This window comes from Trichosurus vulpecula, chromosome 6, assembly GCF_011100635.1.
Source record: "Trichosurus vulpecula isolate mTriVul1 chromosome 6, mTriVul1.pri, whole genome shotgun sequence".
NCBI lineage: Eukaryota > Metazoa > Chordata > Mammalia > Diprotodontia > Phalangeridae > Trichosurus > Trichosurus vulpecula.
Window position 1 is genome coordinate 159,979,971 of NC_050578.1, and position 17,487 is coordinate 159,997,457.

Genomic DNA, 17,487 nt, shown 5'->3' on the forward strand with positions numbered 1-17,487 from the left:
TAAAAAGTACCCTGGAGATAATTTAGCCACAATGATTTGAATGTGCCCCCAAAGCATAGGAGTCTCCAAACAAAGCTCACCTACTTTGTTTTTTTCCCTAGGGCTAGTCCTGTTTGGTAATGACATCTTTATCAAACACCTCTCTGACCCCTATCTCCAATAAAATATATATATATTTCCCTTGTTTCCTGAGTTTCAAAATTAAATGACACTAGCATTGTTAATTGTTATCAATAGAGTGCTCCCCTAGTCATTTCAAGTGCCGCTCGGGAAGGTGCATTCTGGCATCTAGGAGATGTGACGGGCAGGCTGACTGTGAGGATGACAGCGATGAAGAACACTGCGGTATGTAACGGAGCTGGTGCTTTTCTTGATTTGAAGAGCAATAGCTGTGTGGAGGATATGGGGAACAAACGATTCTGGTTCTTTCACTGAGGATAACTCAGGAAAAGGATGAGAAGAAATCAATGGTATTTCAGCTATTTCTCATGCTGCCTAACATTCTGAACATTTGAGACAGAAATCCCTAGCAAGTGTGAAGAATGTACTTGAAAATTATAATTTTTGAACTTGATGCTCATAATGGTGATTGTTCCTGGGAAAAAAAAGCTTCATTCGTGTCCCAAATGTAGCTAAAGGGGAAGGTGAGGGAATTCTGGCCAGCTGTTGTTTGGTGGCAGGGATGAAGATTGTCTGACCTTGCAATGTTATTGGTACCGGGAGTTCTCAGTGAGGAAGTTCCTTCTACCATGTAGTTTGGTACCTAATCTGTAATTTACATTCTGAGAGAGGTGCCTAGGTCACTGAGAAGTTAAATGATTTGCTTAGGGGTCACGTGGTCAGTATGTGTCAAAGAAGGGACTTGAACCCCACCACTGCCTATCTGCCAGTTTTTATCCTCTTTTAAAGATAGAAGAACCTTAATATAATTTGGACATATCATTTATATAAATAACATTAAATTTCATAATCATTAAATATAAGATATATCTGCATATCAATTGGTCACACATAATTAACATTAAATTTCATAATCATTAAATATAACAGATATTTGTGTAGCAATTGGTCACTTATTATATAAATAACATTAACTTTCATAATCATTAAATACAACAGATATCTATCTGTGTATCAATTGAAACTTGTGAAGATTTAAATAGACTTTAAATCCTGAAAGCCTGATTTTAATTAAATTTTGGTTTTTATGTTCTCCATGACTTTATCTCTGTGAGAAAAGGATGAAAACCTTTTCTGGCATCTCTACTACTGAGCTTCAACTGCACCAGCATTACAACCAGAAATATCGATGCTAATTTCAAGAGGGTACCCCAAGTTTCTTTCCATTTCTGACAGTTAACATTTGGCCTTATGTGCTCTTAGACTGCAGCAGGGTAGAAACCAGACCATAAGTGTTTTCAAAACAGTATACACAATAAGTGAGTGACCATTTGAAACTGACTTGAGTTTTGATTATTTTGCTCATCTTGCTTTCAAAAGTTTTATTGATCCTTTTTGCTATTGAGAAGCAATCCATCTTTTATAATTATTTTTGTTCTCCTGACCTTTAAGGAATGAAATATTGCCTTGTTTCCTAAGATGTATTTCTATGGAAGATCTTGCCCTTCTTGAGTCTAGGCAAAATGTCATAAGCAATCAGCAGAATTCTTATCTGCTGCTATAAATATGAAAGATTGCATCTGCTGGAAAATTACAGCTGTCAGAGTGACCCAACATTGACCATGGAAAACATTGTGGTGGAGGGGACATCCAGTGCTTTGAGGTTCTCAGAAGTTACTGTTTCCTTATTTATGTCTTCATGGGAAAGGAAGGAGTCCAAAAGTCATTGAACTTTTCTTATATAAAAGGCTTTTGGGGGGGATATGTTGGAATTGTTCACAAAACTAGAATCTCATATGGTGATAATATGCTGGACTTCAAAGATGAAATTAGATTTTAGGTGGTCTAAAGAAGTTTGAAATAATCAATGGGAGTTTCCAATATTAGGAAAATGCCAAAGGTAAGGAGCGTGGCAGAGGATGAGAGGAAATAACTTACATTAGAATTCAGAGGTCAGATGTAGGATTTTAGGAGGAGGTGATTGTTGAGAAAAAGAAATTCTACTTTAAAATAAAATTGAAAGCTCAATGGTGCTTAAGTAACTTTTTGAAAATTCATTATCTATTTTTAAGGATTTAAGGATCACCATCACCACTTGTAAATTAAGTTCAGCTCAGTACCTTGAGGGTTGATGGCTTAATATTTATTGAATGTAGAAGGGAGCTAATGAGAATTTTAAAAGCAGCTAAACAAACTTGTTTGATTAAAAAGATTCACCGTCACAGTGATCATGGAAAAGGTATGCAGCCACTTCTCCAAAATTAGTTTTTGTATATTCATTTGAATATGGACATGTCTTGTGTTTTGAGAACTTATAATGCTTCAAGCCAAATAATTCAGTTCTACTTAATGAACATATATTAAGCACCTACTATGTGCCAAGTGCTGTGCTCAGTGTTATAAGCCATACAGTGATAAATAAGACATGGTTTCTACCCATAAATAATTTACATTCTAGAAATAATAACAAACCACATTTATTTAAGGTTTGAAAAATCACCTTTTTCATCTTAAAAGAGATGGCCTTACCCTTTCCTTACAGGATGGTCATATTGGAAGAGTTCTTTTACAGATCCGTTATTGGGAGCTTGGAATGCACCTTTCCATAGGAATGGTGTTGTAAATGGTGGTTAGGTTTTCAAGCTCTCCTAGAAAAGTCTTTGCTTTCCTTTTCTTTTCCTTTTGATGGGGTTATTCCACGGATATATCAGGGAAATTCTATAGACATAAGCATAGTTGGATTTCATGAGCATGTTTAACAAGATCCTTCACAATGTCTTTACGGGCAAGGTAGAGAAACTTAGCCTGGGTGATCAAAGGGACTTGTAACTGGTTGAATGACTATGTCCAAAGAATGTTGATAAATGTATTAATGTCAAATTGGAAGGGGGTCTGCAGCAGTATGATAAGAGACTCCCTGATGTTCAGCATTTTTTGTAAGACTTGGATGAAGATATTGATAGTGAACTTCTGAAATCTGCAGTTAAACCGAGGATCAATGAGCTAGTTAATGCATGGGGCAGATAATAGGTGGGGATCTGATAATATTTTGTCAGGCAAGAATGGGCGACTGTACGTGTTAGATAAATTTAAATAGGTATAACTGTAAGGTCCAGCAGTTAGGTTAAACAAATCAAGGTATGACAACATATGAGATGTGGCCAGACAGCTGTACATGTGAACAAAGATGCAAGGAAATTAGTTGATTTTTTTCTCATAAATTCTTCCAGCCAGAGTTTTGACACCCTCTCGATCCTTTCTTCTCTCCTGTTCCCAGATCTGAATGGGCATCTGTGTCACTCAGGAGTACCTCTATATAGAAATTTCTTTTATCATCTGCTGATAGAAAAAGTGGGGACCATTTAATATAGCTACCATCAAGAAGAACAGAATATCACCTCAAAATGGTCTAGAAAATAGCTGAATCAAAATCAAATGACATTTAAGATTAACAATTGTGCATAAAATTTCATTTGATTCTTTATAACCCTCAGATGCAGTTTCCTTGTGATTCTCAATTTAACTGATCATATTTCTAATCATATAAATCAGGTGTGAATTCATGCATCTGAATGCATGATGTGTAGTTTATAAACTGATTCCAGAGGCACTTCTAGAACAAGAATGGCATATATTCTTTGAGCAATGAGAGAAGATTTTGAATGTGTCCGAAAAAGATAAACTATTCTGAAGGGACAGCAACCATGTACAGGCGTTCTTTATTTAACAGCCTCCTCCCTCACACTCCCTCCCCTACACATGCCACACCACAGTATCTCTCCTCTGTACCTTGTGTAGGTGTGTACTATGGTTCAGTAAGCAAAGGGTTCGATTTGTTGTGCTGCTAATGACTTTTCCCCTGTGTTCGTTAGACTGCAGTGACTAAGTTCATGCATTTTGCCATTTTCAGATCACATTGTTAATGTTCAACCTTGTTCAACCTATGTTATTTACCACAGAACAGTCACAGAGTTAGTTAAAACACGGTTTTAGCAAAGCACTTCTGAACTCTCTTTAACATTCCCAATGTGATCTGAAAATGCAAACAACAAAAAGCTTTAGTAGCAATATCGTATAATTTCTCTGTTAGGATATGAAAAGGAAGAGGCCTTATGTTTCCATTTCAGATTTTCACACATGGCTCTTCGAATGAATGTGATCTTGTTTCTAGGTTGCGGAGAGAGAGGTCTTTGGGAATGTCCCGCCAGCAAACTGTGTATCAAACATGAAGTGATTTGTGATGGGTTTCCAGACTGTCCTGAGAAGATGGATGAAAAAAACTGCTGTGAGTGCATGCATGAGTTTGTCTGAACTGCGTTTTCATCTTATGCTTTATTTCTCAGCTCAAATACATCTTAGAACTAACCCTTTTCCCAGAGGACATCTTCACAGTAGCTGGGATGATTTATCCAGATGGGTGTAGGGACTTTGCTTTCTCATCTCTGGTGAGTTTCAACAAAGGAGAGTCAAGTGTGTTCACTGCTGATCCTCATCCCAAGCCTCTTCAGTGCTTACGTCACTGCCTCATCTGCTGCCCATGGAGACTATTTCTACAGCGCACCTAGTCAGTTGGAAATAGTCTTTCATTTGTATGCTGTTTTATTAAAAAAAAAATCCTAATACTTAATGATGAGATTTTACAGCTTTAATGAGCTTACATTTGCCTCACACGCACTGTGCAGTGTTTTGCAAAGGGCATTGAAACCACTCGATTTCATAATCATAAAATAATAATGTGACCTTTGAAACCAGGCACTGTTTTTTGCCTTTCTTTGTATTCTCAGCCCCTTTCACAGTGCTTGGCATATAGTCGACTGACTGAGAGAATGTTAGGCAGGACTTACTCTAACTTTATTTTATAACTTTAATTTAGTACTTAATTTCCCCCCAATAACAAGTAAAAACAATTTTCAACATTCGTTTTTAAAATTGAGTTCCAAATTCTCTCCCTCCCCACCCCAGCCACTAAGAAGGCAAGCAATTTGATAAAGGTTATGCTTGTGTAGTCATGCAAAATGAATTTCCATATTAGTCTTGTTGTAAAAGAAAACACAGTCCAAAATAAAAACCCAATAAAGAAAGTAAAACTATGCTTCGATCTGCATTCAGACTCTGTCATTTCTTTCTCTGGGGATGGATAGCAATTTTCATGATAAGGGCAAGAGTTGCTGTAGACAAAATGTCGAAGCACTGAGAGTCACATTTATATTGCATTCTAAGGTTGACAAAGCACTTTCTCCACCACAAATCCATGAGATAGTGTATTGTTATTCCTCAAGATGAGGGAACTGAGTCTCAGAGGGTCACCTGAGAGTCAGAACTGAAGTCCGATTCCAGGTCTCCCAACTATAAATCTCTCCCACTTTGCACTACAAAATGCTATTTCTCTGTGTACAGCTTGTCTCTTCTTTTTTTCTGTAAGTTCTCCATCCTTCTTTCTCCCAGAAGTCCAGTGCTCTCCAGTTTCTTGGTTCCCTCCTGCAAGTAAAGAAAATAAATTCATTTATAGGAAGGTGTTCTTGATAATGTGTTACTCCTCCCAAGAGTATTTGCCCTTCAAAGTAGAACTAGTAGAAGACAAAAGTGGAGCCAAAGGAATGAATCACTAATGGTAGCTTTTCAGGTCCTGTGGCACCTGGGTAGAGGGAAATATTTCCAGGTGAAGAAGCCCCCTCGCATCTTGCCATCTAGGTGAAAGACTATTCTGCTTTTGCTTGGTGCCAGTTCAGTATGTACATGTGATCTTTCATATTAATGTGATGCATAAAAAACATAGCTTTTCTTGCCTTTAGTTTTTATGCTGTTCAGAAACAGAAATGGTCACAAGTAATGGTTTGAGGATCCTTTACCGTCCAACAGCCTGGTAGCCAACATGATAACCTTTTCAAAATATAATATGCACACTTTAGGAATAATCACACTTATATCTAAAAAGTTTTTTCCACTTGTTTTTGATGCCAGCATTTTGCCAAGATGATGAACTGGAGTGTGCCAATCATGATTGTGTGTCCCGTGATTTGTGGTGTGATGGGGGAATAGATTGTTCAGACAGCTCTGATGAATGGGACTGTGGTAAGTCTGGTCCTTTCTGCGCCCTACCATAAGTGATAATGGCCTTATAGCCTTGAAAGCTCAAAGATGACTGTGTCCCCTTGCCTCCATTAAAAGCAATGACAGCAACAACAAATCCTTATTTTTAAAATTGTCGTAGTACTTTGTAACAGAGTAACGTACCTCTCCTATTTCCAGGTAAAGCGTTATTTTTTTTTGGTTAAATAATTTATTTATTTAGAGTTTCACCTCTTTTAGTTTTTTTCCAGTCATGTCCAACTTTTCTCGACCCCTTTTGGGTTTTTTTGGCAAAGATACTGGAATGGTTTGCCATTTCCTTCTCCAGCTCATTTTACAGATGAGGAAACTGAGGCAGATAGGGTTAGGTGACTTGCCCAGGGTCACACAGCCAGTAAGTGTCTGAGGCCAGATTTGAACTCAGGAAGACTCCATCTTCCTGACTCCAGGCCCAGCACTCTATCCATTGTGCCACCTAGCTGTCCAGTTTCACCTCTATAATATATAAACAAAGGGATCTTGATCTATATGCTTTAGGTCTTTAAAATGTGAGAATAGCAATGCCTAGCCAAGATTACAGTTTGGTCTCAGGAGAAGAAAGAGGGTTTTGTTAAAATATTTCTTTTTCTCTTTGCAGTGACATTATCTAAAGATGCGAGCTCCTCTACGTTCCTGACTGTTCATCGATCTGCCGCTGACCACCAAGTATGTGCTGACAACTGGCAAGAGACATTGAGTCAACTGGCCTGCAAGCAGATGGGTTTAGGGTAAGGTCAGTAGTTTGTAGCACTGTTGAATTTCTCAGGGTTTAGTCGAGTGCATTAATGACATCTCCTTCTCATGAATACATAGGTTTTTAGACCTCTTACACAGAAAAGCTTTTGAAAGGAAGAGGGGAATGAGTGTGGTGCAAAAAGCGTCTTTAATGACAGACACCTGCTCTAAAGAGAGCGGATACCAGACTTTGATAGAGACTCTAAAAGCAAATGCAATCAATGCACTTTGAAGTACTCATGAAATAAAGGTTCCCAACGTTTATGAGGCTACAGAGCTTGTCTCCCCTATGACCTAGATGGAGAAAACTGGTGACTTCTCTACAACCTTGCTAAAAATGTCTTTTTGAACAGTTTAAATGAAGGATGCCTGATTCAGTTTAATGAAGCAGACATTTATTAAGCACCTACTATGTGTAAGGCCCTGTATCAGGTCCTGATGATACAAAAAAAAAAGGGAACAGTCACTATCTTTAAGGAACTTAGGTTCTACGTTGGGATTGGAAAAACAATACATACACAGATAAATACTGTAAGACATCATCATCATCATCATGATTATAATAGCTAACGCTTATATAGCACCTACTATGTTCCAGGCACGGTGCCAAGTGCTCAACAAATACTATTTCATTTGACCTCATAATGACCCTGGGAAGTAGTGGCTGTTATCATTTCCATTTTACAGAGGAGGAAACTGAGGCAAACAAGCTAAGTGACGTTCCTAGGGTCACACAACTCATGAGTGTTAGAGCCAAATTTGAACTCAGGTGTTCCTGACTCCAGGCCCAGTGCTCTAACCATTGTACCACCCAGCGCTGTCTCTACAAGGTCATTTGAAGGAGAGAACACAAATAACTGAGGAGAACCAGAGTTTTTATGAAGGAGGTGGTTCCTGAACTGAGCTTTTAAGAAGGATAAAGAAATCTGTGGGACAGAAATGAGGAGGGAGTACACTCTACATCCAGGGGACAGATACTAATATACCAAGGTCGAAAACTGCATAAGCCTGGGGAACATCACATAGTCAGATTTGTAAATGGACTTGCGTATTGAGTGTAGAAAGTAGGAAGGCTTTAAATGGCAGACTGTGGAGTTTGTAATAGGGAACTATGGAAGACTTCTGAGCAAATCTGTGTGAAGATTATTTTGACAGCTGTATGGAGGAGAAGGAAACTAAAAGTGTCTGTAATAGTTTAGGTAAGAATTAATGAATTATGATTATGGTTGTAATTAGGGAGAATGGAGAAATGACAAGACTTAGCAAGCATTTAACTATGGGGGTTTAGGGAAAGGGAAGAATCAAGAATAGGGTGATTAGAAGACTGGTGGTGCGCTTGATATTGAGAGAAGTTTGGAAAAGGGGCAGGTGGAAGGGGGAAGAATGAGTTCTCTTCTGTTTTAAACATAAGGAATTTGAGATGTCGATGAGATATTCCAGTAGGCAGTTGGTGTTGTGGGACTAAAATTCAGGGTCATAGAGTCATAGAGGTAGAGCTGGAAGGGACCTCAGAGGCCATTTAATTCACTCCCATTTTACAGATGAGGGAAATTGAATGAAATAACTTGCCAAGGTCACACAGATAATTAAGGAATGAGACTCATCCACACAGAGATGATACTTGCATCTGTGAAAGGAGATGAGATAAGAAAGAATAGACTGTAGAAAGAGAACAGAACCAATGAACACTCATGCTCAGTGAACTTAAGCTAGATGATAATCCAGCAAAGCAGTTTTAAGACAGGTAGGAAAAGAACTAGAAGAAAATGCCCTAGGTGCCAAACAGAGGGTATCCAAAAGCAGCAAAGAAGTTGAGTTAGATATGGACTGAGAAAAGGCCACCAGATTTAGTAGCTAAGAGATGACTGGTAACTCAGAAGAGTACTATTTTCAGTTGAGTGGTAGAGGAGGAAAGCCGATTGCTTCTCTGTTGGCATTCCTTCCTCTATATTCTTCTTTCCCTTTTAGCAGTAGACCTCTGTGAGTTGTCTCCAGAAGCACATCACCCAATGACCAACATAGCAATGACTCTTTCTGAAGTTAGGTTGTCTTGAGACATTGAACATAAAGTCTATCATTAAGCCTACATTTTATGTCCATCCAGCATCAAGTGGTAGGGCTTGCCAAAATCCATCCTCCAGTGGCATAAGCCTTCAAGAACCCAGGTCACTTCCATGCCAAAATGAAGTACCTTTGGTGGAGATCTAAACAGTTTCTACTCTTTATAATTGAAAAAGTTCAACTTAGAGTTGCTAGTATTTGAATTTATCAAGAAATGGAGTAATTTTTTAACATTGAAAACATCACCATTTTTGATCCTTAGTAAATGGTAGAGGCAATGTGGTGTAGGACAAAGCTGAATAGAAATGGGAACCACTAACCAATACATGAGGATCATTGTGGCTGCAAATTGATTTGGTTTTGTAATGTAATCTATTGTATTTTATAATATTATATATTTATTGGTAATATTATATTAATATATAATTATATTTATAATATAGCATAATATAAGATATGTATTGTATTCATAAATACTATTATACTATGATTTTTTGCTTGCTTTCATTTCACTTTTATTTGTACTCCGTCACATTTATTCCCATACCATAAGCTTTTGATTCTTCAGTTTCTTTTGGGACATCTTTTTCTTTTGAGCAACCTCCTCTCCTGGTTTAGGAACAATCTGTTCATTTTCACCAAGTATCATTTCAATATGGCAAAGGGAACTCATGTATGGGTTGACTGGACTATGAGCCCTGTAAATATGCCATTGCATTTTGGGCGCCTTGTTGACCTGGATGTGCTCAATGACAAGAAAATCCATATCCAAACTTTTCAGTTCTGTGTTACCCTCTGCATTTTAAAGCATATGCAGCAGGAACTCAGTACTCTTTTCTTTTGGTCTAATGACCCTGTGTCCAACCCCATTGCTTGGTGTAGGCAGTTTAGATTTGAAGATCTTTCCCACTCACTAATAGGCCATGTGACCTGCTTACATCATAGGAAGCCTATGTCACATGTGGTGGGAGGAGCTGCCTGATAGGAAAAGGAAGTTATGTCACAGGAAATTCTGAAAGAGCAGTTACAACAGTTAGAGCTGAGGGAAAGAGCAGACCTGTGGTGGCTGTGAGTGAGTTTTTGACAAGGCCCCAGCAGGGGCGGAAGGTTTTGGATCGGAGTGGTTCTCTTCTATGATGGATTGGATGTATTGGTTACAGGATCTGGTTATTTGGTGTCTGAATAAATGGTTTACTTCTTCTACCTTCTATGTGGAGAGTCTCATATATTTTGTAATACAGAACCACAGAGGCATTTTGATATTTATCATCTACCGTGTTATTAATGCCTTGCTGATACATTTGGCCAGAGCATACCTGCCAATTCCACCATTATATCAATAAAAGGTAACACATTGTTTCTTCAAAGTGACATCTTTCAAATATTTCGTAGCTTTTCGGATGTGAATGCCCTTGATAGCTTGGGTACTTTCACGGGTATTCTTGCAGTGGACCCAGAGATTTGAACTGCTTGACTTGCATGATTTTGTGGGGTTCTCTGGATCAAGAGAGTACCTCACCATTTTAAAGGACTATCTAAAACGACTCATTCATTGTATTTTTACTTGTTTTGTTAAATATTTCTCAATTGCATTTTATTCCAGTTTGGTAGTGTAGGGTAGTGTTGCCAGTGCCCCCTTGCTGCCCAGGGACCACATGTTTGGCACTTCTGGTATGGGGATTAGAATGTTAATCTCACAGCAAGAAAGGCCCAGCTCTGCTTCTTGCCCTGAAACATATTGGCTATGTAATCCTGGCCAACTCCCTTAACCTCCAGATGCATCAGGCAGACCTCTAGGACTATTAATTTCAGAGCATATGTTGATTTGCCTTGATAAAAAGGAGTTTTCTCACTGGGAGTTCCCTATAGCAATGAAATCATAGGTCCAGTCCAGAAAACTCCCTCAAAAAAGCAGTCAAGTATTTAAATGAAAAGGAAAAAAAAAGGAAAGGAAAGAAAAGGCATACAGACTGAATCACAACACCCATAACAGTCAGAACTTGTCATCTTCAACGTTGAATATTGGCTCTTTTGTGTGTGTGTGCTGATGTGTGTTTTCATCTGTATAAGATTTTTGAAAGAAACAGTTTTCTTTTGGGTGGGGCTCATATGTTTATTTTTTAGTCACCTCCACATATTATTGGGAAGAAGATGAAGTGCAATAATGAAGGGGACCAAAGAAAAGAAGTGGTAAAACCCCCTGAGTGGTACAAAGGAAAACCATTTCTGGTCTAGAATAAAACTGGTATTATGTGGCATTTGGGGAGATAAAAATCTTTCATAAAGGCATAAAGAAAAGAAAGTAGTGAGTAGAGTGCACAATTAGCCTCTGCCTCTAACTTACCACCCTCCTACCTCCAGCCTAAGAAAGGAGAGGGCATAGAGAGGAGTGGGCCAAACTCACCTGTATACTTTTTAGCATCATCTGTTGCTAGTGATGCTCTTTGCCCTGATCGCACACACAGTGGTCATTTTTAGATGGTGCTAGGCCTCTGTAGGATGTAGAGGCATGGAGCAGATGGTAAGGCCTGATGCTTTTCCATCTCACAAGAAACAATTGAATTGGCGTCTTCACCGATTACAAAATAAATTTTTTAAAAATCACATTTTTCCAGATCCTAAAATGTTCTTCGGCATTTGGCTCAAAGGACATACATCTTCAGAAAGGAGGGCTCCCCCAATGATTCAATCTAGTAGGTAAGAAAATGGACTTCCTCAGGCCAATACGGATCCTTTCCTCACCTTTTCGTAAAAGCTATGAGAACAGTCAAGCAGACCAAATGAAATGTGTTCAGGGATGGCTTCAGTGGAGGGGAAAAGGAATATGAGGGATGTAGGGCAGGGTATTTCTACTACCCTTCTCCCAACCAGTGTGGCAGATCTTCTCTTCACCTGGTCATCCTAGATGGGGCCTGGAGGGATTGAAAAAGACCTTGGGTAGAATTGGAGGAGTCTCTCTAGGACAAAGAGACCTCTAGACCCCCATGAATCTCATAAAACTTCAACCACTAAACAAAAGCTTTAGAAAAAGCTTTCTTGACCATTGGATCAATTGGCTTCTTATTTGAAACATCTTGGTTTTATACTGCATAGTTCTAAAGAGGAAAGAATTTACTTCCATCTGGTTTTAGGGAACTGGGGATTATTGACTAATGAAATTGACCTCCCTGTGAAGGCCAAGGGCGATGTTGTAGGACAGAAACCATTTTCTTTCTACTTGTCTTTCTGAAATACTTTTTATGCTCGGTTCTAGTTGTATTAGAAGTTAGATTTGTAACTATCAATATTAATGCCTACAGTGAAATGCTGCTTTGTTAAGCCCTCCTGCCAAGTGGCATGTTCTAGGATTATATACACTTGATGCAATTTAAAATTTATTTATTCAGTTATTTGCTAGCAAGACTCTGCCTGTAGCAAATTTTTATTGTCAGTTTTGGAGGACTGGTAAATTTTGGCATCCTTCCACCTCTTTCTACTTCCTTCCCTACAAAGTTCATATCTTCAGGGGAATGAATACTAATATCAGTATAGAGTATAACACTTTGTTAGAATCAAAGAAATTACCTGATTTATCAAGAACCATCAAACAATCCTTTTTGCAAGACTTCATTACTATTTCCACATTTAAATACAATCCCATTTCAGATAAAATAAAATTGTATTCAGGGACACTGGAGAGCTTTTTAAAAATGTCTATGCTTTCTCTTTCTCATTCCCTTGCTTTTTTGTAATGTGGAAGGAAACTTGGTTAGGTCAAGAAGCAGACCTTCTCTGAGAACTCTCAGGCAAAGTTTGAACTACTTTGTGTGACCACAATTCTTGTGCTATGATATTGAATGCATATTTTCTCTTTCAAATAGGCTAATAGATCTCAAGCTGGAAGGGAGCTTGACTCCTCATTATCACTCAACTCACATATCCAGTGCTTTGCCAGGTCCTCTCATTTCTACCTTGGCAGCATCTCTCCTGCACATTTCCTTCTCCATTCACTTAGCTACCACTCTTGTTCAATGCTCATCACCCCTAACCAGAAATGTTACTAGAAGTCTGAGTCCCTCAAGTTCCTTCCACCTCCAAGACATCTTCAGCCCCAGAGATTTTCCTAAGATCTAGGTCTAAAGATGTTACCTCACTCTGATAACTGCCTAATTATTACCTCTAGGATATGGCATTTCTTCTTCACATCCTGGCCCCTTCCTACCTTTCAGGTGTTCTTGAATCTTATTTCCCTTCAAACACCTTATGGTACATCTATACCTGCTTCCTTGTATGTCACACCCTCTTCTGTTTCCATGTTTATGCATTGGCTGCCCCCAATCCTGGAATTCTCACCCTCTTTGCTTTTGCCTCCTAGAACCCTTGGCTGACTGCAGGACTCAGCTCAAATTCCTCTATCATCTTCCTCCCCTCAACTGCCTTCTCTGTATATATCCTGTAGATAGCTACTTTGCACATATTTAGTTAGAATGTAAACTCTTTGAGGACAGGGCTTGTTTTTCATTTTTTATTTGTATCATCAGTTCTGAGCACAGTGCCTGGCATATAGAATGCTTTCAATACATTCTTGTTCATTTATTGACTAAATAAAAGGACTAGAACAAGGTTTCCAGTAGAATAGGGAAAACCATCTAGAGGAAGCTTTATAGAAGACCCCCAAAAAAGAGATTACTATGAATAAGGTAGGGTGTGGAGATAGGGTATACAAATACAAACCAAAAAGTAATTCCTATCATCAAAGAGTTTACATTATACTGAGGATTATAAAAGGCAAAATCAATCAACAGTCATAATTCAAAATAATTTGAGAAGGAAAAAAAGCGTATTTCAACTAGGGGGCCTGGGAAAGGTTTCCTATAGAGAACGGTGGAGCCCATCTTTGTAAGGGTGCCAGGACATGAAGGGAAAGAAGGAGGAAGTATATCACAAGCATGCAGGAAAGCCTAAACAAAGGAATGGATATAGGCAATGGAATGCCTAGTTCTAGGAATAGCCAATAGGCCAACTTGACTGAAATATAGTGTTTGAAGGGGAGGGATAGGAAATAAATCCGGAAATCTGGGCTGTAGCCATGTTGTGAAGAACTTTAAATGATCCCCTGAGGAACTTGTATTTTATCCCAGAGGCAGCTACTGGGGTTTCTTGAGGAAGATTTTGGCATGGTGTGCTTCAGGAAGAATATTTTGGCAGCTGTGTGGAGTATGGTGTGGAGAGGGAAGATAATAGAAACTGGGAGTCCACATGGGGAACTTGGACATGGGTGGTAATGAAGGCTGAAGCTTGGGGGATGGCCACAGAATAGATAGAAGCAAATAGATTTTGAGGAATGGAGGAGACAGAACTGACAAGACTTGGCAACTGACTGGATGTAGGGGTAGGGGAGACGGAAAAATCAAGAATGCTTACTACCTCTCTCACTTTGGGCAAGACCCTTAAATTCCCCAGGCCTCATTTTTCTCATTTGTGACACAAGGGATGTTAGACTAGGTGGCCTCCGTGGGTCCTTCCAGCTCCTGAGCTCTGACAGTAAGTAAAACATTGAATAATAGACCTTCAAGTGACTGGCATTCTCATTTACCCAGAGTTACCTTAGCTTTTTCTCCTAGGCCTTCTACTTCTAGGATAAAAACAGTATATTATAAGAAAACAAACAAAGAAAGGGTTTCATCAAAAACAAAACCAGCCCTTGTATATTTTTTTAACCTAGTCTTAGAACTTTACACTGATCTCTATTAAATTTCATCTCATATTCAATTCTCTGTTCCAGGCTATTGAGATTTTTTTTGTACCATGCAAATTCTGTCAGTAATAGATACAATCTCTATAACACTTTCAGATTTGTAAAGTGCTTTGTGATTTGACCAAGATCACAGAGCTGGTGGGAGGGAGGTAGTGGAGATTCGAATTCAGGTCTTCCTTGCTCCAAGAAGACATCCATTGTCATCTGTTACACTACCCAGCTGTCAACTAATATACAAAATGTCCCCAAAGACTTAGGGCTCTGAAGTTTTAATACCTAAAAACTGCACTAAGATTTTTGGGACCCCCTATATTAATGATACTTCCCAGCTTTGTCTCACCTGCAGGTTTGGTAAGCATGCTTACACACATGTGATTAATAAAAATGTTGAACAGGCCAAGGACGGAAGACTGTGGCACCCCCTGATGCCATTAATCTTAACGCTTTGGTCACTGGGTTTCCGTAAATTGTTATTTTACAATTATAAATGGATTTCAGTTTAATTCAATCCAAACAACATTAATTAAGCTCCTACCACATGCAGGGCTCTATACTGGGAACTGGAGGGTTGTAAAGATGAAAAAAGACACACAGTCCTTGCCCAGAAGTGAACTTAGTCAACTGAGGGGATGGGGCAGACGCTGAAATGACTGTAATAAAAGGATGAGGCAAAGGAGAGAGGCAGGCAGTGAGCCAGGAAAGTTTGACAAGCGGAGAACACTTTTAGTTGGGCAGAGGAAAGGGAAGGCTGAATTCATCAACTCCTTTGATATTTACAAGAACCTTGGAAGGAAGCCAAAGCAGTCCATGGTTCAGAGACATTTAGTGACTTGTGCAATGACACACAGCTAGCAAATGGCAGAGCTGGGACCAGGATTCCATTTCCAAAGCTCTTTGCTGCCTCAGTGCTCAAAGAGTCAATTATATTCTATAAGGCAGATTGTGGACTTGCACGTTAAAAAAAATTCAACAAGAGTTGAAGCAATAAAAGCTTTCTGCCTAATGTTCAGTTAACTAAAAAACTCAATTAACACCTTATTCCCAGAATATTTTTGTTGCTTGAGGTTATTCTGTTTAAGATACCAGCCTTGCCCCCCATTCTTGTTCTAATTTCCTTCATAGATTATAATTCCAAGTTAACTACTTTTTGAAAATTTCATCCAAGTAGCAAACACAGGAAAACCACTGGGATACTAAGAGAATAATGCTGCCTAGTGTTAATTTGTCTTTTTTGAAACTCCATTAATGATTTTCTGTGAAAATTCCCAAGTAACCCCTGTCTTCAACACACACGCATGCAAGCATACAAACAGGGTGTCCCCAAAGTCTCAATACAGTTTTAAGTTTCAGTAGCAAGACTTTTGGGAAATCCTTTCTGTGTACTTGTGTGGATGTGTGAGTGCATGTTGACATGTCTACTTTGTGAGAAGCATTGTTCCATAGTGGGTAGAAAGCCAAGAAGATCGGAGTCCAAGCCTATTTCTGATACACACAAGGTTGTGTGACCCTGGGCCAGTCACTTTCACCTCTCAGTGCTCTAGACAATTCTCTGACTTTAAGTTGAGAGAGAAAGACTTTTCTCATCTGGAAGTTCCCAGTACAATGAAATCACCAGGTCCATTCCCTATTTCTTTTTAAGTCGGTGTGTACCAAAGGCTAATAGTTTGATAGTACTAGATAATAGATAAGATCGTGTATTTACCACTCAGTGGAAAAGCTTCAAGCTGTGATATGGAAATGTGGGCTTCCAAGACCCATATAATTTCAAGTTGATTTTGTCTTATTGACCAGATAAGATAGTCTGGATTTATGGTCTTATTGTAAAGACCCAGAGTTGCCTTCTGTTTATTTTGCCCTGACACATTACAATGCCTTCCTAAAACAAAGCCAACTTATCTTTTGTGTGACTCCAGTCTAGCAGACTCCTCTAGTATGACTTTTTCCACTGGCAGGCCCCAAAGAAGGCTGACTCTGTGGAGTATGGGCTAACTCTGTGGGCTAACACAAATGAACCACAGCCATGGATCTTATTTATGAGATGCCTTGTGAGCTGAAGTGAGGCTAGTTCCTCAAACGTTTCTTCGAGGCATTTGAGCCATTTCACTCTGCTCCTGTACGACTTGGAGAGATGTCAGGCTGCTGGACCGGCGGTCAATGTGCTCGTTCTTGTCTATTCATGCCTGTCATCAGCATCCAGCTTTTGCCCATGGAAGCCAGATTACGTGACAAAGACTGGGCAATCTACAGTCTCTGCCTGTCTCAGTTTCTTCATCGGTAAAATGAGGACATTAGATTACATGGTTTTTAAAGATTTTTTTTTTCAGCTTCAACATTCTGGTTCTAGCACTTGTGGCCTGTGTGGAAGTAGGTGAAACTGGCTTCCCTGAACAGACTGTCAAAGAGCTACCACCAAAAGTAACATATAGTGGAGGAGCAAAGAGTAGCTCACATGTCATGAGACCTGGGTTCTAATCCTGGCTACAGTTTTACTAGACATGCTCTATGAGTCGTGGGGCAGTCACTCTTTTTGAGTCTCGACTTTCCCCTCTGTGAAATTGAAGAATCAGACTAGATCAGGGGTGGGGAACCTGTGGCCTCAAGGCCACATGTGGCCTCCAGGCTGAGGCCACATATTTCCCACACCTGGATTAAAAAATCCAGTTCAATTCCACATACTTTTACTAAGTATAGACTCTGCCATTGTTTTCCCCACCCCCATCCAATGG

The 17,487-nt window shown here is 39.2% G+C and overlaps 1 protein-coding gene across 1 annotated transcript in view; it reads left to right on the forward strand.

The window, feature by feature from the left end:
* The window catches only part of CORIN (corin, serine peptidase), a 216,528-nt gene that overhangs the window by 178,906 nt on the left and 20,135 nt on the right, over positions 1-17,487 (forward strand). Inside the window, exons 13-16 of the mRNA XM_036764058.1 lie at positions 238-345; positions 4,292-4,405; positions 6,082-6,192; positions 6,827-6,956. Coding sequence (XP_036619953.1) covers positions 238-345; positions 4,292-4,405; positions 6,082-6,192; positions 6,827-6,956 — 463 coding nt within the window. The remainder of the gene's footprint in view (positions 1-237; positions 346-4,291; positions 4,406-6,081; positions 6,193-6,826; positions 6,957-17,487) is intronic.